This window comes from Rhinatrema bivittatum, chromosome 5 (genome assembly GCF_901001135.1).
Source record: "Rhinatrema bivittatum chromosome 5, aRhiBiv1.1, whole genome shotgun sequence".
Taxonomy (NCBI): Eukaryota; Metazoa; Chordata; class Amphibia; order Gymnophiona; family Rhinatrematidae; genus Rhinatrema; species Rhinatrema bivittatum.
The window spans coordinates 54,996,474-55,021,199 of NC_042619.1; the positions used below are offsets into that span (position 1 = coordinate 54,996,474).

Sequence of the window (24,726 nt, forward strand, 5' to 3'; positions counted from 1 at the left end):
TCAACAGGGAGCCTAAAGTTGTCACACTAAAAATCAGGTGGAAGGCTCAGTAGCACTGAAAACAAAGGCAAAAAAAAACCAGGACGACATAAAAGCAATTAAAAAAAAAAAAAAAAAAAAAAAAAAGTACTTACACAATTTAAAAGCTTTGCTTATATTGATTAGCCACCATAGACTGAATGAGCCAGGATAGTTACAAGGGCAGTACTACTAGGACTGTAAATATTAAAACTGTGTGCATGGTATTTAAGAGTGTTAGCTTCTAGAGATGTGAATCAGAACCGGAATTGATTCTGATTCATATCGTTAATTTTTTTTCATGCGGCCCGTTCGCGGTTTTGTTTAATGGATGCGCCGAATTTTTAAAGATGGCATCGGCCGTCCATTACTGCTACCATGTGACAAGGGCCGGCCAATGACACTGATACCCTGTCACATGGTAAGGGCAAAGGGCCATCGGCGCCATTTTGATTAGTGGCAGCAGACGGCCCGTGAGCTGGAGATCGCTTCCGGAACTCCCACTGGACCACCAGGTACTTGTAAAAAGTTTTAGGGGGTTTGGGAGGGTGGGGGAAGCTAAGGGATCCGTTTTAAAGGGTCGGGGTGGGTTTAGGGATTGTTTTGGTGTGCCGTTTTTCCCACCCTCCCCCAAAATGATAAGAGAACCCCACGAACAATTTCATGGGGTTTTCCCATCAGTTTCGGGGAGCCCCCGATTTCTGACGACTTTGAAAATATCGTACGATATTTTCAATCATCAGAAGCACGATTCACATCCCTATTAGCTTCAGCAGGCTTTCAGATAAAAGCTAACTGCTCAATTCTTGTGCTAAAGGTGCAGGCAAGACAAATTCTCAGTTCAGCCATGCCTCTTGGATCTCCATCTAATTAACTGCTGGGAGTTAGGCATATGAAAATTAATCTCATATCTTTGTTTAAGCATTTCTATACTTAGTTTACACATTCCTATTGAACTAGAGTCCCCACATATATCACACGGTTCAGCCAATAAGAAAAGTGAAAGTGCACATTGGACAAAAAAATGGTATCTATCCTCCTCAGGAAGCACAGAAATCCAAGAAATATTGGGGCTATAAACACGCTAAAGCCCATCCAGACTGCCAGTGGAAGCAGGACCAGATTTCTGCACAGGCAATGTATGCGGTTGTCTATGACACCACTGGGTCCGGCTGCTGAAGCAGAGCTCAAAGCACTCTTGCTGGGATACAGGTAGCACAGTGCCCATGACAGAAAGAAAATCAGCACAGGACTTGTGAGCTAACATCTGCATAGCCCCTGTGGCATCTTGCCTTTCGCACAGGTTAACAGGAAATCCATGTAGGACGAACAGGCCACCAGACCCAGGCAGAGGCCACTGCAGAAGGGGTAAGGCCCAGATAGGGGCACCCCAAAGTGCTAAATCCCACCCATATTGCAAGCAAGAAAATAACTATTCAAAAGCCCTTCCACCATGATAATTTCTAACTATGTTGTGGTAGCCTGGAGGACTGGATGAAAAGCCTAAATTAGAGAAAAAAAGCTAGATTTCCTGTGTACGCTCTTGTCATAAGTAGTATTCAGCTCATGCTGGCATGTGTTCTCTTTTCAACTTAAGGAATGAAGTAGCTAATTTAGTCAAGTCTCAGTTTACAGCTATGATATACACTTGTACTTATAATTCTATTACTCTAGGGAGCACGGGAAAATAAAAGATGAACTGCAAATTCTAATCTAATCTTGAGCTTATATACCATTTCTTGTTCATCAATGGACCACCTAATGCAGTTTACAGCAATTCACAATACAGTCAAATAAATCTTAAAATTATAATGAAGGGAAACTACATCTAGACTACCTCAATTCTGAATGGTGGCAAAAAGCGTTACATTTATCTGCAAACTCATACTATATATTTACTAGAATTGACCATACTTGTTGGGATTTCCCCCACCTTCCCCTCCCTCCAACTCAAAGATCAGTATTCAGGCAATTAGTCTTTTTTTTAGCAGAGACACAGAAAGCCTCTTCCAAGAATGGACTCAAAGTGCTTTTCTTCTGTCAGCACTGCAGTCGCTCACTTTGCACCTGGGGTATGAGCACATTACCTCTGCAGCAGGCCCAAAACCTACCAACCTAATAGACAGGAAAATGCAACACACAAGGCTCCAATGCCATAGAGTTTGGAGGACCTTTATAAATCGGACAGATTTACCAGTTAAAATTGTGAAATGTAAGAGTAATTTCCCAGAAATTGCCTGCAGAGGTAGCAGGGAATTCTCGAAGTAAAGATAAGTATAGTGGGGCATTTAAAAAAAAAAAAACCACACCTAATTTTTAAAATAGATTTTTAGAAATGGTAATGAGCCCTAAACTAAACTCACTAGCAGAGTCTGCATCTCTGAGAACTGTGGAAGGTTTATTAGGAGGCAAAGCAAACATTTTCCAACATGTCATTTTTTAACCGCATTGTGTGTTTAGCACCCACAACAGCTTACCTTATTGTGGTTTGCAATCTGGTTTAATTTTCTGTACCAAGAGACAGATTACAGCGAGTATCCCATGAAGAGATTTCTATGGATTCTAACCATAGAAAGTATACCAAATGAGTCAAGAAATAAGCCCTTACTTATGATGACTGCTGCTGTGGCGGTGATGGTGGTGGTGGTGGTGGTGATGGTGCTTAGAATGATGCTGGTCTTTCTCAGTCAGTGACGAGGAGGAAGAATTAGAATGGGAAGAGCCCAGACTTTTCCTGTGTTCTTTTGTCTTCTGCAATACTCGTTTGTAGGACAATGTGCACAGCCAGCACAACAATTTTCCATCAACCTTTACGAGGGGGGGGGAAAAAAAAAAAAAAAAAAAAAAAAAAGAGGACACAATGCTTATTAAGGACTTAAAGGTATGGCAAAAGGTTATGTTCAAAAGTTCACAAAAAAGTCAGCTAGAAATGTCAGCCAATCAGCTGGTTTGAGTGATAAAAGTCTCACATTTTGTATAAATTGCTAAAATAGGCAGCCAGAGCATCTGTATCTTAACAAGCACCTTCCTTCCCCTGTTGTGACTGAAATTATGCTAGGCTGCCCAAAATCGGCAACCTGCGCGCGCCGAGCCGCGCAGCCTGCCTCCGTTCCCTCAGAGGCCGCTCCGAAATCGGAGCAGCCTCAGAGGGAACTTTCCTTCGCCCTCCCCTCACCTTCCCCTACCTAACCCCCCCCCCCCGATCTAAACCCCCCCCCCACCTCTATCCCGAAAGTTACGCCTACTGGAAGCAGGTGTAACTTTACGCGTGCCGGGCCGGCTGCTGCGCTCCATGTTCCGGTCCGGGGGCTGGTCCAGGGGCCGCTGTCATGCCCCCAGGCCGGAACCACACCCCCGGACACACCCCCCCAAAACACCGCGTCACTCCCGACACACCCCTCCATGCAAGCCCCGGGACTTGTGTGCGTCTCGGGGCTTGCGCGTGCCGCCGAGCCTATGCAAAATAGGCTCGGCACGCGCGGGGGGGGGGGGGGTTTGGGGTAGGTTTTCGGGGGGTACGCGCGTATCTTACGCACATACCCCTTTGAAAGTCTACCCCTAAGTGAACTTAACAGGTAATGGACTTCTCCTCTAAGAACTTATCCAATCCTTTTTTAAACACAGCTATACTAACTGCACTAACCACATCCTCTGGCAACAAATTCCAGAGTTTAATTGTGTGTTGAATAAAAAATAACTTTCTCAGATTAGTTTTAAATGTGCCACATGCTAACTTCACGGAGTGCCCCCTGGTCTTTCTACTATCCGAAAGAGTAAATAACCGATTCACATCTACCCGTTCTAGACCTCTCATGATTTTAAACATCTCTATCATATCCCCCTCAGTAGTCTCTTCTCCAAGCTGAAAAGTCCTAACCTCTTTAGTCTTTCCTCATAGGGGAGCTGTTCCATTCCCCTTATAATCTTGGTAGTCCTTCTCTGTACCTTCTCCATCGCAATTATATCTTTTTTGAGATGCGGCAACCAGAATTGTACACAGTATTCAAGGTGTGGTCTCACCATGGGTCAATGAAGAATTATATATACAGTGACATAAGCGTGCTCCGTCTCCATCTCCTGGCACTGGAGCATAAACCCACTGGTACTGAGTCCATCTGTCTACAAACTAGGAAATTTAGTATTGCATTGGGCGCCCAGGGGATATGGCTATGCACACATTAGGACAACAGGCACCGTATTGCATCGGCCCCTATGTTTGGAGAGGAGTCAGCAAGGCCTATGAAGAGAAGCACACCATCCCAACCGTGAAGCATGGAGGTGGATCTCTGCTGTTTTGGGCGGGGGAATTTAGTCAAAATGATCAATGGAGGAGAATATACATTCAGCCAAGAAGCTGTGCATGTGGCGTATTTGAACTTTCTAACATGACAAGGATCTGAAACATAAGGCCAAGTCGACCCTTCAGTGGCTGCAGCAGGAAAAAAGTGAATGTTCGGGAGTGGCCATCACAGTCTCTTGACCTCAACCATCATTGAGCCACTGGGGAGAACTCAAGTATGCAGTGCATGCTAGACAGCCAAAGAATTTACAGGATCTGGAGGCTTTTTGCCAAGAGGAATAGGCAGCTTTACACATGAGAAAATTAAGGGCTTCATTCTCAACTATCATAAAAGACTGCAAGCAGACACTGATGCAAAACGAGGCAAAACCAATATTAAGAACTAAGGATATGCAAACTTTTGAACAGAGCCATTTTATTGCTGTGATTTAATGATTGTGCTATTTTGTGATGCATAATCGTTTAATTTGAAACATTAAAAATAAAAGATGTCTGATCACTCATTCTTAAAATGCTACACATCTTACAAATTATGTCAGGGGTATGTCAACATATGAGCACAACCCTATTTTAATCAACCCAATGTAATATGGACAGTGTAAACAGAAGACTAGTTTTCAACTAGAAACAGACAATGAGATGCTGATTTTGAGGTTCATATTCAGCATCATTTGTCTGGCTAAATTCAGACTCAGAAAAACAAAAAATGATAACTAGTTTATACTGAAAAGGTTTTGCAATCCACCATAACGAATTTTTTTTTAATACATAAACAATCAAATAATATTGTCAAAAAAGAGGTGTCAGCAAGTCAGTCTGTGTGCCCAGAAAAGCACAGGCCACCCAGTCTTATTCACCTCAAAATATTAGTTAAAAAAAAAAAAAAGAAAATGTTTGTAAGCTGTGGTTTTGCAAAAAGATGCTTCTTCGGGGGCTGTGTACATTTCAGAACCCAAAGTCTTGCTAACACCTACATAAGAACATAAGAAAATGCCATACTGGGTCAGACCAAGGGTCCATCAAGGGTCCATCAAGCCCAGCATCCTGTCCATCCAGCCCAGCATCCTGTTTCCAACAGTGGCCAATCTTTGGAATATTTTTTGAATTCATGTTATAGTGGTTTGCAAAACCTTTTCAATAAGAAATTTAGTTCTCATTTTTTGGTTTTCTGATTGTTCTTCTGGGACTTTGAGAGGCTCTTTTTTTTGTTGTAAATTCAGACTGAGCCAGATTAAATGTTTTTTCGAAGCTTCGTAAATTACAGCAATTGAAATATATTCTAGATAAGGAAGATTTTAGAGAGGTGATCCAAGCATTTGTTTTTTCAACCTTGGGTTATTGTAATGCCCTATAAATAAGTTTGCCTAAGTGTCAGGGAAGGGCACTGCAATTGGTTTTGAATGCTGAGGCTCATTTGCTGACTGGGACTCTTAAGGGATCACATTACTTCAGTACTGAGGTCCCTGCATTAGCTTCCCTGTCTAAGAGTTAAATTTAAGTTTTTATCCCTGGCTCACAGGGAAATTCATAGAGGGCCAGGATTATTTAAAGGCACAAGTGTCTTAGTATTCTCTATCATTACGTTCTAAGGGGGCTTATTTATTAGCAGTTAACAGAGACACCAAAATTAGGTTGCAGGAGACCAGGAAAAGGGTTTTCTTCTGGGTTGCCCCTTCTTTGTGGAATGGGTTTCCTTTGGAAATCCATCATTTATAGAGTTTATAAGACCTTTTGTAAGCAAGTGAAGGCTCATCTGTTCCCGGGAGGCCTTCTGGGGGAGTATAGGGTTTGTTTGTTTTTTTTATTTTGTATGTGAAATTATAAGCCACCCAGAACAGATGTCTAGTAATTGGGCAGGGAAGAAACTGATGTAAATAAATTCAATAAAATTCTGCCTCATGGATTGACCTAGAGATAACCGGATAACTGTTTATCCAGCTAGTTTGGGGATGGGGCAGAACCTGCTGTTTGTTAAGTTAGCAAGATAAACACAGATTTTCAGTGTTACCTTGCTAGCTTTAGGGAAACTTAAAGAGCAGTCCCAAAGTTAGCCAGATAAGTTTAACTGGCTAACTTTAAGATAGCCTGATATATTCAGTGATGCACTTATACCACTGAATATCCCTGCAAAGTTAACTGTATAAGTTTATCTGGCTAGGTGGCCAGTGGCTGAATATGGACATCTTTGTATCTTTAGGTACCAATCTGCAAATTAAGGGGGCAGTTTTTAAATTGTCCACATTAAGAGACCATGCATACTTTAACTTTCAGACTTTGTACTAATTCTCAAAGCAAAAGTACACAAACTCTCTTTGAAAACTGCAGTGGGTACAAAGTACATGAGATCAATGCACCAGATGTTTTGTGCACAAAAAATTGCTTCAAAAAGTATATACATGGGATTTGAAAATGCAATGTGCACTCTCTCTCAACCTAAACATACGCCCAAGAACTTTTACACATATTGAGGGAGGACAGTATTCAGACACTTTATGCAGGTAAAATGCTTTCACCCATAAAATGTTCACCCCAATAGTTGAGACAGGGACTCTGGTATTCTCATAGCGACTTTGAAAAGGAGAGGTTGGAATGTTCCTTCTGTCTCCTTGGTCAGACAGGTAAAGAAACTTCACCAAATCTACAATTTGGTCGCGTGACTGTCTTCTGGCCTGATGCAGGTGGTACGACATCCTCTTCTGAGACCAGGATGGGCTCCTGCATGATAATGGGCGATTTGTTAGAAGTAAGCAGTACTATACAGGAAACTGGTTTTGCAGTCTCCAGACAAAGTCCTTCTGCCACTAGTCTAGGTGGAAGCAAGGGCCCTGGTTATTGGAGGCGGCAGGGGCAACCTGACAGTTTCTCCTACAGATCTAGGAGTTGTGTAGAGCTGTGCTGGCAAAGCAACCTGATAAAATCGAAGCCTGAGGTGAATGTGTCAGTGGCTTCGACAATGCGAAGAATCCAGAGCAAGTTAGCCAATGATATTGCGTCGGGGCTGCATCATGTGTCATGAAATTGTATGGCATAGGATCCTGAGAACCATGTGACTGGAGAGTAGAGGTGATGTACATAGAGGCCACACACTTCAATGGCACTGTTGCTCCACGCAAGCACCTTGGTGAAAGATGCTTGAAGCAAGTTGATGCATCATGCATTGGAAATACAGATACCGGTTGTGCCAACAGTGCCAATGTGCTCCACTTAGAGCTTGTGCTTTTTTTGACATGGGCTGCAATAGTTCCAGTTACTGATGCCACTTAGTCTTTTATGCAGGGGAGCTCATGGAATTCAACCCTGCGGCTTCAGCCTAAGTAGGTTCCTGCTCTTTCCCTGACAAGGCAGATGAGGCTGCACTGAAGGACAAGGACCTACTGTGACTTCAGAGAGATTCAGGCAGTTCCTAGATGTGAAGTGCCCTAGAATGCAGTGAGCGCAGGGACATCCATCCACAGGCATGTTCCAGACTGATAGGGCATTATTTTTCCACAGATACAATTTTTAAAGCCACTCATTGTTGACTTTTTCTGGCTGGACATGGTGGAAAAGGTGGCCATGTGTTTGGGGGGGTTTTTTTTGTTGTTTTTTTAAACAGTACTGAAAAGTGCCGTTGTGAGGCTGCAGAGACAGTAAGGCAATTTAAAAAGAGGAGATAAGAAAAATACAGTAATCAAATCTATAATATTTTAAAGATTTTAGAGAAAAAAAAATCAGGAGAGAGTTCACATCCGTGCTGTGTTCAGAAGACAAATGACTGAAGAGACTTGCAAGGCAACAACCATGCAGAGAGCTCAAGGAGAAGAGTCAGTTTGATACAGACAGATGTCACGCCACAGGTAATGGTCAATTCAGCTTGCTCATTAAGGGAAAAACTGTTAAATTTTAAGAAATGCCTTATACGATCATAATTATGTACAAAAACATCTCTGTACCCGCTTTGCGTCTGTTCAATAAAAAGGGATCATAACCTGTAGAGACATTACTAAACAAAATAGTGAAAAACATGGGACTACTCAACCTACAATTTGTGGTACTGAAAACTTTTAAAAAAATGAACTTAAAAAAACATTTTGAAGAAAGTTGTGGAGGAATCCAAGATGGTTTCATCCCATGTTACCTGCTATGCTGCAGTCCATTTCCTTTCCTGAAGCTCAGTAAGAAGAAAAGGCAACAATGGTCAGGGTATGCCCTGCAACATCCTTTCTTGTAAAAACTGGCTTCATGGAGTTGAGTAGCCGACTAGTTGTTAAAGGAGCATGCTGTGAACCAGGGAAACCAAGATTCAAATTCTTCTCTGCTTCTCCTTGTGACCTTAGGCAAGTCACTTCGCCCTCCACTGCCTCGGGGACATATTTATAATGTAAGCCTTCTGGGGATAAGGAAATACCTACAGCACTTGAATATAATCTGCTCTGAAGTGCCTGAAAAGCAGAATATAAATAAATATTTGTAAATCTTTGTAGTAAAACCAAGACATCCTTTGGTGATACAGTTGGAAGCTTGCTGGTTGAGAAATGCTACACGAGTTGAGAAGTTATTCATACCGTCTTAGTATGAGCTCCCCTTTCTTTACCCTTGATATTGGCTTTGAAGAGGCAATGGCTTCTGAAAATGTGCAGCCGCTTCTGTTAACAGAGAGGCCACAGTTGGTAAACGTCAACTTGCAGAGACCAGACCAGCTGATTAAATTGTTGGAGTAGCTCTGCAGGACTGTGCTGCTCATACTGCTAGTATTGGTACCACTGAGCCAGCAGAGATCCCAGGACTGACCTCAGGAGATGTGGTTATACAAAGCTCTGCTGGAGCTTAGCTAGTTGGGACTGCTCAGTGGGGTGAACCTGAAAGAAAATTACATCCTAGCACAGGGGTGGGCAAACATTTTGGTCCAAGGGCCATATTAGACTACGAAGCTGCTTCCAGAGGCCAGGAGAGGTGTCCTTCTCAAAGGCAAGTAGAAGAAAGTTGGAACCAACACTTACAGGTATGCTGTACATAAGCATCCTTCCTGATCTATTTAAAAACAGCCTCCTTTCTGCCTTCAAATTGGGTGAATAGAGGTGTAAGCAGAGCAGCTGCTGTCACTCTGCCATTCATGCAGTTTTTCACAGACACACAGTCTCACACAAACATTATTTCACCAGGGAAAGGAGAGAAGTTGGTCTTGCAGTTGACCATATCAGTGGAGGGGAAGGGGAAAATTAGTCATGCTAATAGTGGCGGTAGCTCTTAATGCTACTTTGACTTATTGACAGTGTGGGCAAGTAATTCCAGCTAATCTTGTGCATGGCTAAGGAGGAGGCAGCATCAGCAATGGCCACATAACTCCTTTCTGGATGAGAGGTACTGGGAACGCGCTGGGAGAGAATAGATCATACACGTTACCTGCTCTGGGTTCCTGTGGGGCCAAGGAAACATCAAATATATCCTCCGTGAAAAGGACTCCATCAACCTGATGCATTGCTTGGGTCTTAATGAGATTATTTTCATGCTGGAGCCAGATGTGAAGAACTGCATGCGAGCAAACTATAAGGGTCATGTGGACTGTATGCAGCTGCCAGGCCATAGTTTGCCCACCTCTGTACTAGTCTGCTGCCTATACCGCATGTTTTAATCCTAGAAGTTATATGGATGGCTATTATCCACAACCGAAGAAGTTTTTGACTGAATAAATGGAAGAGTTAGAAACTTTCACAAGCAGCAGAATCTTACTTTCCTTAACAGGAAGAAATGAACAAGGACAATGTAAAAACTTGTAGGTCTCTTAAGGACCAGGCTGGCTCTCAAGTTTAAAAAAAAAAAAAAAAAAAAAAAAAGTGTACCTTATTAGAAAGAAAGATTGTCATAGCAACTAGAATTGAAAAATCAGCACACACCAACAGGAGAAACAACCTATGCCAGATAAGTTTTCCCAAAAATCCAAAATTTATCCGTGCATGTTTAGAAGATACCTGCAAGAAACCTTAGGCTGTTCAGAAGAAATGATACCTCCAATTACAGTAGAGGTTCTCAACCCAGTCCTTGGGACACACCTTGACTGGTTTTCAGGCTATCCACAATGAATACACGAGAGCTTTATATACAGTAGAGACAGTGCATGGATTAGCACTTACTAATTCATGCACTGTAGCTAAACAGTCTAGTTAGTAATATTCAACAAGCAGCAGAAAGACAATTGTTGGTGGACAGTTTGCAACTGAATTTCTGAACCAACACAGGGTAATCAAGGCAACCCAATTGGCAAGACTTTCTTTAGAGCCAAATAAGGAAGAAGATTATTTAAAAAAAAAAAAAAAAAAAGTCTCCAGCATTAACAGATTTTTTGAGCTGTAATGTTTTAAAATGTTCCTGAATTTCACTCTGGTGCCACAATATATTTTTTAGCCCTGTATCAGGTGGTGACATTGCTTGGAGGGGAATTAAAAAAAAAAATTCTTATTTATTTATTTTATTAATATCTTTTATATACCGACGAACGTTGGGAACATCTCATCGGTTTACAGAGAACAGAACTTAGCAACAGGCTTTACCATTTGTCACATGATTATAATAGGAATAGTAGAAATAACAATAATAACAAAAAAAAACAAAACAATAACATACGAATAATATGGAAGTTATACAAGTAATAATTAACTAAGTGGGATACATGATAGTGGTTAGTCAGAAGAGGGGCAGGGAGATTCTGCTAGATATGATTGATATCAACATTTGTAGGAGGTATAAATTTGTATATACAATGGTTGGTCGGGGAATATATACTCTTGCAAATGCTTTATTAGATAGCCATGTAAGAGATATGTACTTGTGGATCCTGCACAGCTAGGTCTTCCTGAAGGGTAGAGCTACTCCGGTTTGCTGAGTTTTATTAGGTTACTCTGTGTAACTGACAGAGTTATAGATGGAGATGATTGTTCTGTTAGGACATAGCTTATATTTAAATATTTATGTCAAGGTCGTGGAATATGTTAACATCTTAGTAGTGTTTATTGCTTTTGTTTGCTTGCAATTTCCTCTCCTTGAGGACTTGAGAAATTGTTAAATGGCACTTTATGAACAAAAAGGGTAATTTGCAAAGGCATTTTTTGTGGGAAAACAGTGTTTTAAATCATGGAAATAGGAAATTCAGTTCTTACCATGCTAATTTCGTTCCTGTAGTAACACAGATCAGTCCAAACTCCTTGGGTTTTGCCTCACTTCCAGCAGATGGAGACAGAGAAAATTTTCACGGACACCGCCACTTAATCCGCTGTGCTACCTGCAGCTCCTCAGTATTACCAAGTACCCAAGCATAAAAAGTAAAAAAGGCTTCCAATACTCAACACTATCAGATTCCCTGGAACAAGCAGCGGAAAGATTAAAAACAATACAATTCAAAAACTCTATTGAAAGGATAACGAGAAACCTGTGCCATTCTTCAGAGTTATTTAAGAACAAAAACACAGATTGAGCGGACTCTCAAACTCCTCTCCATCACTGGGCGTGATTCTGGAATGATCTGCTGCATTCTACAGGAATGAAAGTTAGCAGGTAATAACCGATTTCCTTTCCTTGTACGTATCCAGATCAGTCCAGACTCCCGGGATGTAAACAAAGCTTCCCTAACTGGGGTGGGAGTCCCGCTCAAAGAACCCTTTCACCAAAGCTGTCAACGTCCGGAGCCCGGACAGCCAATCGGTAGGGCCTGTCAAGCATATGTAAAGACTTCCAAGTAACCACCCTGCAAATCTCTTGCAGAGACACCAGTTGGCATTCTGCCCAGGAGACCACCTGGGAATGGGAGGGGCCTCCTAGGAGACCCTCCGGGACTAGGACGACCACAACAGATATGTGGACCCAGTAGCCTCCTTCAACCACCATGCAATCATGGTCTTTGACGCTTTCTGACACTTTTTCACCACCACTCCATAGCACAAAAAGGTGATCCAACAATCTGAAACTGTAGTGACCTCCAGATACTGCAACAAGGCCCTTCTGACATCCAACCTCCAAATTTGGAGGTTAGTGTTGCATAAGACACACCACCTCCAAATTTGTAAAGGCCGGAAGCTCCACTGACTGACTAAGTGGAACGCTGTGAAACTACCTTCGGCAGAAGAGACTGAACCATCCTCAGAGAGACCCTGGAATCCGAAATCTGCAGAAAGAATTCTTTACACAACAGAGCTCAAAGCGCAGACACTTTTCTGGCTGAACAAATTGCCACAAAAAAAAAAAACGACACACCTTCAAAGTCAGATCTTTTACGGTGGCCCTCTTTAGAGGCTCAAATGGCACCTCAGCCATGCCCTTGAACAAATTAAGGCTCCAAGACAGGCACACCTGGCAAACAGGGGGAGGGACAGATGCTACACCCTTCAGAGGAAACTTACCACATCCAGAGGCACAGCTAGGGCTGTTCCATGAACCTTGCCTCACAAGCAGCCCAGGGCTGAACACCAGCACTCTCAGGGAACTAAAGGACAAACCTTTTGACAGGCTTCGCTGCAAAAAGGCCTGAATCTGCACCACCAAAGCTCAGAGAATCAACTCCCTGGCTCCATACACCAAGACTCAAAAAAAAAAAAAACAAGCTCTCCATACCCTGACATATGCCAAGGAAGCAGAAGTCTTACGAGCATGCAACAGAGTAGAATAACATCCTCAGGACATCCTTTCCTTCTTAATTGCGGCTTGGCTTTTGAAAAGGAAGCTAGACAAAAGTAATCTGCTTGATCTGAAAATATAGGGCCCTGTCCTAGAAGCTTTGGCAGATGGCCCAGTCTAAAGGGGCTGTCCACTGCTAGATTGCCTCCTCAGAGAGCTCCCATTCTTCTGGATTCAAAACATTGCCAGCTAAGAAAAATCAGCTTCCACCTTATTGGATCCCACTATGTGCAAGGCCAATATCAAGGCCAGATGTTGCTCCGCCCAGGACATCAGCATCTCTGCTTCCAGAGCAACTGCCCGGCGATTGATGTAGGCCACCATAATCACATCAGACAGGACTAACTGCACAGCTGCGCAAGAGGAAGAAACTCCTGCAGGGCCGACCGTACCGCTCTCATCTCTAGGACCAGGCCGCTTCCTCCACCGATCATTGGCCTTGCACCGACTGAGACCGACACACAGCTCCCCAACCAGAGAGACTGGTGTAGGTAGTCACTACCATCCACTGTGGCACCTCGAGATCCACCCCTCAGCACAAATGGTTCCAGCCAAGCCACCACGAAAGACTGGGTCTGGCAGACTCTGTAAGCAGTAGTGGAAGACAAAACTGCTCCAAAATCAGATACCACTGGAATAGCAACACTTTCCATAGAGGCCTCATATGGGCAAACGCCCATGGGTCCAACCCCAAGGTTGAGGCTTTGGAGCAAAAACCTGCAAGTAATCCTAGACCCTGGGTACGTGGGCCTCCAACAGGTTCCGAACTTGAGTCACAGCTTGACAATCCACTCCTCTGTAAGAAAAGCCTTCCCCACTCGGGTATCGAAGCGCACGCCCATGAACTCCAAAACCCACGAAGGAGAAAGGTGACTCTTGGACAGATTCACTATCCATCCCAACAAACTCGGGCATTGTACCACCATGTCCACCGCTCATCTGCAAAGGTCTTCAGACGTCACCCGATGAGTCAATCATCCCGATACGGGTGGACCAGCACGACCTCCTTTCTGAGGGCTGCTGCCACCATCACCTTGGTGAAGGACCTCGGGACTGTCGCTAGGCTGAAGGGGGGGGGGGGGGGGGGGGGGGGGGAACGCAAAATTGAAAATGCCTCCCCAGGATCAGAAACAGGAGGTACTTCTGATGGTCAGGGTGAATCCCTATGTGCAGATAGACTCAGTCAGATCCAAGGAAGCCAAGAACTCTCTGCTTCTCACCTCTGCTATGAAGGACCTCAAGAGTCTCCATCCGGAAACAGGAAACTTAGAGCTCATTTATCTTCTTTAAATCCAGAATTGGACAAAAATGTTCCTTCCATTTTTGTCACCACAAAATTAATAAAATAACACCCCCTGCTCATTCTGGGGAATGGGAATAATGGCCCCCAACATTTTCAGCTGCTGTATGATCTGCTGAACAATCGACTTCTCCATCAAGGCATAGGGAGACACCATAAATAGGTTTCTGAGTGGCTGAGCAAATTCTAAAGCGTAGCCTTGTCCTATCACACTTAAAAGCCATTTGTCCGACATGATCTTGACCCACTCCTCGTAAAAATGAGTCAGAAGACCCCCGATGAGTGGAACAGAGAGTGATCTGACCTCACCTCATTGCGCCGGCTTGGCTCTGCCACTATCCTGGTCTGAGCAGTCTTGGCCTGCTCTGCAGCCCCGAAATGGCAGACTCCAGGACTCCCTGAGGTCTGCCTTTGACCAGTAGCCGGAGCTCTGCTCTGACGGAAACGCCTTTGCCCCCAAAACCGAGAGTGCACTGGGAGAAATCCTTTGGACCCTTTTGGCTTGTCCTCTGGTAGCTTGTGCATATCTCCCAGATGTTTGATCAGCTGCTCCAAGTCTTCCCCAAACAGTTTTCCCTTTAACAGCAACACTCCCACCAGAGCCTTTGATAAGTCCGCTGACCAGTTTAACCAAAGAAGTCTCCTAGGGGAAACTGCGGACATCATGGCCCTGGAAGAAGTGTGAATGAGGTCATACAAAGCATCTGCACCATAAGTCACTGCAGCCTCCAAGCGCTCCATCTGTTTGGACTCCTAAAGTGACATCTCTGGCACTCTGGAACTGCTGTACCCATTTCAAACTAGCCTGGAGCATGAAGCTGCTACACACAGCTGGACAGAGCTGACACCTCAAAGATCTTCTTGAGATGTACCTCGTGCTTCCTTTCCTGCAAATCCTTAAGAGATGTCGCGCCAGCTACCAGAATAGTGGAACTTTTTATAACAGCAGAGACCGAAGCATCCACCTTCAACACTCTCAAGAGCTCCAAAGTGTCTTTGGGCAAGGATAAAGCTTATCCATAGTCTTGCTAACCTTAAGGCCAGTCTCAGCAGTATCCCATTCCCTGACCATCAATCTTTAACACACTTGTGAAAAGGAAAAAAAATATATTTTTTTTTCAGGTATAGAACTGCAGGTTTTGCACCTCCTCCATCTGCTGGAGACAGAAAAATACCAAGGAGCTGCAGGTGGCACACCGGGATAAGAAGTGGTGTCTGTGAAACTCTCTGTCTCCATCTGCTGGAAGGGAGGCAAAACCCAGGAGTCTGGAGTGATCTGGGTACATACAGGGAAGGCCTGTTAACAAAAAATTGCTCACCTGTTTTACAGTTAAACTTGTGTGCGTATAGCTTATATGCATGAGAAGTCACATTGATATAGCCTATATGCACGCAGGGTTGAGCAGAGTTATTCCTGTTGGGCAGGATTGGAGAGTTTGCACGTGCATCCACGCTTTTGCATTTTCAAAGTGTGCGTATAATTTCCTTGTAAAAATTCTGTGCACAAATTAGCAAGTGCTCATGTGTGTGTGGGTAGCATTCTTTTTGGAAGTAGTGCAACATGTATTTGATTTAAATTTTGAGACAGTTACAAAGTTATCCCCATATGGACTTTTCTGCATTTTGGCATATTGTTTTTTTCTTTATAGAAAAAAAAAAAAGTGTGCCAAAATGGTTTAAAACAAGTATATACAAAAAGTGTTAGTGACTTTTGCCCAGTATTCTATATGCCAATTAAAACATAAGAACATAAGAAATTGCCATGCTGGGTCAGACCAAGGATCCATCAAGCCCAGCATCCCGTTTCCAACAGAGGCCAAAACCAGGCAATTACCCAACACTAAGAAGAACCCATGCTATTGATGCAATTATAGCAGTGGCTATTCTCTAAGTATAATTGATTAATAGCCATTAATGGACTTTCTCCTCCAAGAACTTATCCAAACCTTTTTGAACCCAGCTACACTAACTGCACTAACCACCTCCTCTGGCAACAAATTCCCAGAGCTTTATTGTGCGTTGAGTGAAAAAGAATTTCTTCTCCGATTAGTCTTAAATGTGCTACTAGTCCTTCTATTATTCGAAAGTGTAAATAACAGAGTCACATCTACTCGTTCAAGACCTCTCATGATCTTAAAGACCTATATCATATCCCCCCTCAGCTGTCTCTTCTCCAAGCTGAACAGCCCTAACCTCTTCAGCCTTTCCTCATAGGGAAGCTGTTCCATCCCCTTTATCATTTTGGCTGCCCTTCTCTGTACCTTTGTCATTGCAGATCTGAGTTATTTTCCATCGTTCACGTTTATCACAGAGTGTGTCAATATTTTCTAATTCTTCATGGGGATGTACAAAAAAAACCCAAAAAACCCCCAAAACTTACCTTTCTTCTCCCCTCCTCCTTGCGGTCAAATGCACATTGCTGCTTGCACTGTTCACATGTTTGAGGAGGTCCATATTTCTTTTCAGAGTTTGTACAGCGTTGACACTTAGTGCCAATAAATGCTGCAATGATGTTGCAGTACTGACAAGGTTTGGGCTGTAAAACAAATTAAATTAAAACATTTTAAAAAGTGTTCTAGTAATTAAACACTATAGTAGTGTAGTAAATGCTTGAAAAAGATTAAGAGGGGGGGGTTATTTTTTAAAGAATAGATTCTAATGAAATGGACCCTCTTATTATGATCAGGACACAAGTCCCACAAACCATTTCACATAAATCAAATCAAGATTGCTGGCTCACTGCTTAGAAAAAAAAAAAAAAGTTATTAGTGTTATACCACCTAACCATGCACTTATTTTTAAATAATTGACAATTACAAAATAAAAAGTATTCATATCCTTCCATTAAGATTTTTTTGATGTTCTGCAAAGAAACCAAACCAATGAGTCCCCCTTTGTAAATGAAACTTTAAACCTCATGTATTAACACACAAAAGGGGGCAGTTTCTATTAACATTTTAGTCTATTTTCCAGCCCTGCAACCTTCATATTAAGACAACCTGACTCATTGCAAAGCTTTTCTTTCAAAATTATCTATTACATAAAAACTTAGGAAAATGTCAGCTTACCGTGCCAAATTGTTTAACATTTTGTGCACATTTCTTGCATATTGTATGTGTTTTGCTAAAAGACAAAATATTTACAAAAATTAAACTATGGAGTAAACATTTATGAAGGAGTAGATACTCAGTTCAGATAATCTTATAGAGAAACTGTTCTTATAGGAAACTAAGTGGAAAAAAAAAAAAACAGGATTGAACCCCACAAATATTACTGCAATGGTAGATAAGAAAAGGAGTTGATTTAGCACAAGACTGACACTTGTCAGCAGTGGCTCCACCTGTCAAGGCTTAATTCATGGCTACTGTCCATTTGTACATCTTTCAGCTAAGTGATATTTAAATTTCCTAATGAAATTCCTTAACAGAACATCCAGCCCTTTCTAATCTAAGCATCTGCTACATGACTACAAGATGAATTCTCACTTTAGATTAATATATTTTAAATAATTGAATCATGAAAGTATATGAAAGATACAGAACTTGACAATAGTTAATGTTGAAGTTTTGATCCTTGTTAGTAGTAGTATCAATATTTTAACTTATACTATATTCAACCCCCTTTCTGTGTCAGTTACATGCATATATTTTACAATATTAAGTACTGGTAAAAAAAATTAATTTTACAGGTTAAAAAATATAGAAGCAAAAAGTACCATCTAATTGCATCTATTTTATTTATTGAAGTGTTTTTTATATACTGCGGCACGTTTGAACATCACCTTGGTTTACAAAAGAAACATAATGCAGCAATCATAGAAACTACGAAAACGAGAGGTTATATTATACATTATGACAGGGGTTAAACATAATATTAGGTTTAAACTTAAACTTCATATAATAACTTCATCAATAAAATAATGCATGTAAATGGGCATATCTACAGTGTATCGGTACAGTACAGTTAAATGTTCATAGCGAGGAGTGGGGTTGCTAGGGAATAAGAGTAGCGAAGGAAGCTGTTTTGGGGGGGGGGGGGTAAGAGTCAGAATGCTGGTCGTCAATGGATTTAATCAGAGAGTGGGAAAGAGAATAAATCATGAATATGTTTGTTTGAATAGCCAGGTTGTGAGGTTTTGCTTGAACTTCTTGGGGCATGGTTCCTGGCATAGGTTAGTTGGCATGTTGTTCCATAGGGTAGTTCCTGCAATGATGAATGAGCGTTCCCTGGTGGAAATATGTTTAGTTAGTTTGGGTGATGGTGTAAGTAGTTTCGCCTGCTGTTGTGTTCTAGTAGGTCTGTTTGGCTTACAGAAGATGAGTTGGTCAGAGAACCATTGCATATTTTGGTTGTGTATGGACTTGTGTATGAGTGTGAGGGATTTGTATAGTATCCTGGATGCTACCGTAGCCAGTTGTAGGGAAATGAAGGACAGGTGTAATGTGATCGTGACGGTGTGTGTTGGGGGAGTATGCGGGCAGCAGCGTTTTGCAGCATCTGCAATGGTTGTATTGTTTTTGGTAGGCATTGGAGGATGGTGTCTCTCCCCCTCCCCAGATTTCATCAGTCCCCCCTCAAATGTATTTATGCGAGAATGCACCACTGCAACGTTTGGGGTTAAACCTGCTGCCTGAGAGTTCTTAGGTTCAACAAGTCACCACAAATGCTACTGCTGTATTATTTTCTTGACAGAGGTTGGTGATGATTAGGGAACGGAAATGTCATTGCATACCAGCCTCTAATTAAAAGCAAAATACTAACTGGTTAGTCTTGGTAAAAGACTGAGAAATTCAATACAAAGTTATGCCACCTGTGTATACAGTTAAACTCAAAAGCCCACCAGTAATGATATTTATTCCTTATACTGTGCTACTAGAAGTGATCCAAGACTTACCTCTCTTGCTGAAACTCTGATCTGCAGTAGGTACATTTACCATGGGGTGTGCTATCCGACATTCCTATTAAAAAAAAAAAAAAAGTGTTATGAGTAAGAGTGATCACAGTATTTTTTCTAATGGTGGTTGATTTACAAATCAACCACCATTAACTCCTCCGAGAGTTTGTGTTGCCTTTGATCAATCTAAAGTGATTTAATGCTACACTTAAAGTTGGTTTACTGCTTCAAAGAACCAGTTATATATGGCTAAAAACATGTGTCAAATTTTGTAGCAAACCTCACAAAATAGTTACTTTGTTTTCCTTTAAGACATTTACAGAAACAGATTAGCAATTTCCCCAAAAGTAGTGATACTGAGGGTTAAGGCCAAATCGTATCTACATTTGTTCAAGCAGCAGTAAAAAATAACATAAGAAAGCGCTCGTTTATTGTGCACGTCAGAATGAATGTCTACCTTTCCATAGAACTGAACAAGGACGCTCAGACGGCTAAATAAAAAGAATGATTTTTAAATTCAATGATAAAAACTATTCATCTCCCCTCTGGGTATACAACAGGCTTGTGCCTAAAAAAGAATGTTAAAACCCCACTGCAGAGCTGCGCTACTGTGAACATGTGATGGAGAAATAAAAACGCATAAACAGAGAGCCTATCTGGGATGAGCTGGAGTGATCTGGTAATCTTACTCAAAAACGGTGACAATTGAAGGACTAAAGGCAAAACAGGGCGGCCAACGTAGAGGATGCGGTCCACGAATTACTCCATCGCCACCTGACTCACAAGCCCTGCCGGAAAACCCTTTGCCGAGGCCGGCATCATCCGTACAACCAAAGCAATGGAAAGACATTCCAACTCCCACGTGTGACTGTCTGGCATGGGCGAGCTACAGGCACAGATGACTCCATGACACAAACGGGCCCAGGGATGGTTATGCGCCAGAGAAGCTCGGCTGTGGGGCAGCGCATGGCACTGAGTTACTCGAGCTCGGCCACTGGCTCCACGAATCACCTCTCCCCGGCCAGGCGGAGAACACGAGTGTGGCGGAAAAAAATAACTCCCCGCTATCATCCCCGTGAGGATAAAAGGGGGGGGGGGGGGGGGGACGGACGGGACAGCCACAAGGACACATACAGGAAGGGAGTGCGGCCCTACCAGGCCAGACACGGACCTTGCAAAGCTGCTGCCCCTGGGAGAGCTCCTCGAAAGGATAACGCTGATTACACTTGGTACATGCGTACAGAGCCGTGGCCATCCTCCGCCGAGAAAATACCCGTCACACGCAGAAACAGGGGGAAAGACGAAGCCGGCGAGAGGGAGCACGACAGCCCGCAGATTCCAGGCACTACGAAACTAAGACAGGGCCGTACGGCGGCTTCCGCCCGGGGAGGTCAAAGCCGGTCCTTTCTGTCTCACTTTTCCTTTTCTTTCTTTCTTAATTTTTTTTTTTTTTTTGGTTCCGCGGTGTCACTTTCGTCACTCCTCGTCGTCGTCTCTTCCCCGGATACTGACACACACCACAAAGGAAGGGCGGGGGAGCCACCAATCGGCCATCGAGCGCGACAGGCGGGAAACCGTCGTTTTGAATCAGTCTGACCAACGGAAGTTCGAGAAGGGAGTCTTTATCCAATGGAAACGCACGGCTCTTGCTCGCCCGCTAAGTCGCGTGATGTCATTGGTTCGCCCCTCTCAAGCTAAAGTTTTCTTGCCCACACTTGTCTTTATTTGTAATTGGTGGTTGGCTGAACCTAGAGGTTCGTGATTGAATACTGACCGTCCCGTTTTTGGGTTTTTTTTTTACGGGACCTGTGCTTTCTCTGCCATTGGCAGTTATATAGCAGCACGCGCAAAATCAGCTCTATTTCATTTGGTGGGTTGAGTAGAAATAGAGAAAACCATCATACAAATGTTATTAAAGGCGACGAAAGAGATTTTCCCGTGTACGATTCGGCCAACCATGCAGCACCATTTCTTAAACGTCCTTGACCCTCAAACATCCTCCTACTTTTAAACCATTTGTTAAAAAGGCACTCGCTCGCATCCTGATTGGCCACTGATGTTGTCAATCAGTGCCAAACTTGGTGACAAAGCTATTCTGCCTCCTGATTGGTCGCCCGTGCTGTCTGTCAGCAGCAGGTTGGGTTGGCTGATAGCAGCGCTGCGCAGTACTGGCTCGGGCTGGTCTCTGTGGTAGGAACAGGGTAGAGTCAGCAGGCTGGATGGGAGCCCCTGGGGTCTAAGTGCGACCCGCCTCTTGCGGCACGGAGAGCGGTGGTTCCCCCCGTAGCGGGGTGGAGACGGTGGATGGCAACAGCGGCCGCGTCTTCTTTCACGTCGGTAAGGGGAGTGGGCTGTTTGCGTTTAAAGGGTGCAGGGGCAGAGAAATGTTTCCATCTGGAGAACCGGAGCCATTAGCTTCCTCGAGGGAGGCGCACGCTACACATTGCCTGAGAGATAAGACAACGCTGCACCCTGCCTCTTCCGGAACACACTACACAGTGCTGCGCACTCTTGCTACTCTAAAGACCCGTTGCTCACGCCTAGCTCTCAGGAAGCGCCAGTTACCGAGCTATCCATCTCTCTGTTGGAGAAACACTACCGATGCAGCCTCGGAGCCACCCAACGCTACACACTCTGTCCTTCACATATTGCTGCCTTTCAGAGGCCCACGTTACCCACACTTCCTTGCACCTCTTAGAGATAAATGCCCTGTAGCTGTTCTATCATACACCCCTGCCCCTAACACTGCGCATCCTGCTCCCCAGAGGGAGAGACACATGCACAGGATCCTACACGCCCGACGGCAATGTAGAACCGATAGCTGTCAATTAGAGGCTGTATTTCAACTTAACATCCAAAAGGATTGCTTCAAGCGATGGAAGCCATATTATTTTTCGTTTTGTTGTATTTATCTTTCTCGGGGGGGATATCGATCACAGTCTGAGAGCCACATGCATGCACGCCACGCTCTGCTGCATGCACAATTTGTCCCTTACAGAGAACCACGTTTCATTTGATACACGATGCACAAATAGCTTGAACTATAAGAGATTGCACTATAAGAGATCCCCTTAGAAACAGGTGCACATACGCAACCTGCATTTCATACCGGCCCATATCTTGAACATAGATCCTTGGGAAATGAGTCAAATGCTACCTAATGAAATATACTTTTGCCTGTGCTTGATTAATTATTTTGATCTGATATTGTGGTAAAATAATTTCTTGTGTACCACCTTTGTTTAGTTTCAGGACCCTCTAAGAAATATTCATGATTCGACCATGTCAGAAGGGGTATCTGCACATTCTTACTTCTCATACCCTAAAGGAAAGCCTTTCCTTAATTGTGATTTAAGATGTACTCCTGGGAAGCCAATAATTCCGTATCCAGAAAGCAACAGCAGGGGTAATGCTTCTAGCTAACATAAAGCGTCTGAGTAATTTATATGCATATATTTAATATTTTATTGTTTTCTTGTGCTGTCTTCTCTGTTTTCTATATGCATTGCTGCACACTTATGAGAGCTAAATAAAAATATAGCAGTATCATTAAGAAGCTGTAGTACTTACCCACAGAATTTCCCATGGGTTAGTGTCCTTGTTTGTATACAAGGTATTTACCCATACAAATGAACCAGGTAGGAAACTTGTGCACAAATTTGCTATCCCACAACTGCAGAAAAGATAACTACACATTATTGAGGTATAATTATCTTTTGGGGGAAAACTGGCAAGTCAAGACACTTTTTGCACACCGCTTTTCAAAAAATTCATAAATGAACTACATTGCATGTTTTTGCACCTTTGCAGATCTTTGTTTATGAATTCAAATACACTTTTTTTTTTTTTTTTTTGCATAGCACCTTACATTTGAAAGAGACTGACTCAAAGTTGCAATTTTTTTTTTTTTTTTAGAAGAGTTATTCATGTAATAAAGGCTCAAAACATTGAAATTTTGGCATATTTGTGTGTTGGGTCTTTGTGTTTTTTTGTACAAATACCCCTTGCAGAAAAGATTTTGTAGTTTAGTACATCAGCCTCTAAGGGATAGTGCACTTGTAAAGTGTTGAGATGTTATGCACTTTCTTAGCATTATTTGATTGTTTGGAGGAAGTTATTCCTCTTCTGTACTCCCTTAAACTCTTGTCTTTGTACAATGTTTTGTCTCTGTATATTGGATTTTCTCTCTGCTCTTCTGTCTTTTTCTACCTTGAACAATTACAATCCTTTATAAGTCAGTTTTGAGAAAATGAACATAATCTTCAAATAGGTCAATTACTGTGTATCATTTGCATAGTAATAATGGTATTTGGTATGGAGTTGAAGTAGGTAATTTCTAAGGATAATATGCATGGTATATCTTTAGGGATGGAAATATTTTTTTAAAACTTAGGAACTAGTTGTGATGGTACTACTAAATGACGGTATAGAAAAGCTGTCAAAGTTTTAGGCGCTGGGGTGAATTTTTTTGTTATTTTATTTTGCTCATTTTCTTTATTTCTGTTTGCTAAATGTTGCTGTCTCCATTCCATATAACCTTTTTTTCCTCCTCCTGCCACTCATCTTTTGTGGCATCAGTAATGGATCCTCCAGCCGGCCCCAACTCCCATCTCCAGCAGCGGTACCTCTGCCTGACCTGGACCCCAACTCCAGTGGCTGTTTTTTCACTCAAGCTTTGTGACAGGACACTGGTCCCATGTTTTAGGAAACCCGATGCTGTTTTTCCAACCCAGTACATCACATGCTATAAATAGTAAAATTTGACACATTTGTAGAAAAGTATTTTTAACATACATTATAAAAGTGTACTAAATTTTCATGACCTCTTGGTAGCTTAGGAACCAGGTCCTCACTGGATTTTGAGTAGGATTTAATGGACTGCCTTGACACAGGGATTTTCGCAAGTGTCCTGGTTGCGGGGCGGGGGGGGGAGGGGCTGGTGAGGCAGCATGATTGTTGAAGGTCTGCTTCTTGTGTGTGGGGGGGGGGGGGGTCATCAGAGGTTTTGAGGTTTTTTTATGGGAAAGAACTGCTTTTGGATTGGGGGCTTCTGAATGTTGGGAAAGAGAGGCTGAGCACATGGTCTTCCCCTTTAATGAATTGGTAGCATGCTAAGTTAAATGCAGCCTTTGTTCAGGTGTCCTAAGTAAACAGTGTACTAATCACTACAAAGATCATTAGCATGCTATATATACCTGTTTTATCATATGTGGGCATGTTAGCATTTAAAACACTTGCAGATGTGCTAAATAGTGCCCATTTTATTGTGTGTCAGAGCCTTTATACACCGTGAGTTAATAAATGCACGCATTAGCAGCAAGCCTGTGCATTAATTTCCTGCATTTTTAGTACATATAGGGCCGGATTTTAAAAACCCTACGCGCGTAAATCCAGAGGATTTACGCACGCCGGGCTTATTTTAAAAAGGCCTGGGACGCGTGTAAGTCCCGGGGCTTGCAAAAAGGGATGGGGGGCGGGGCTAGAGGTCTCCAACACAGCGGCCATTGCCGTTGTGTCGGAGGATACGTGCCAGCAGCTGCCGGCACGCGCAACCTGTGTCTGCCTCCAGGC

General features: G+C 42.8%; 2 protein-coding genes across 2 annotated transcripts in view; one reads left to right on the forward strand and one right to left on the reverse strand.

Moving 5' to 3' along the window:
* FAM76B (family with sequence similarity 76 member B) overlaps positions 1-20,892 on the reverse strand; it is a 92,063-nt gene extending 71,171 nt beyond the window's left edge. Inside the window, 6 exon segments of the mRNA XM_029602376.1 lie at positions 2,627-2,826; positions 16,642-16,797; positions 17,330-17,384; positions 19,156-19,195; positions 19,198-19,219; positions 20,327-20,892. Of these exon segments, the coding sequence (XP_029458236.1) occupies positions 2,627-2,826; positions 16,642-16,797; positions 17,330-17,384; positions 19,156-19,195; positions 19,198-19,219; positions 20,327-20,410 (557 nt within the window). The 5' untranslated portion in view covers positions 20,411-20,892.
* A 388-nt stretch (positions 20,893-21,280) lies between these two features.
* The window catches only part of CEP57 (centrosomal protein 57), a 97,243-nt gene continuing 93,797 nt past the window's right edge, over positions 21,281-24,726 (forward strand). The window contains exons 1-2 of the mRNA XM_029602375.1: positions 21,281-21,492; positions 22,402-22,561. Of these exons, the coding sequence (XP_029458235.1) occupies positions 21,460-21,492; positions 22,402-22,561 (193 nt within the window). The 5' untranslated portion in view covers positions 21,281-21,459. The remainder of the gene's footprint in view (positions 21,493-22,401; positions 22,562-24,726) is intronic.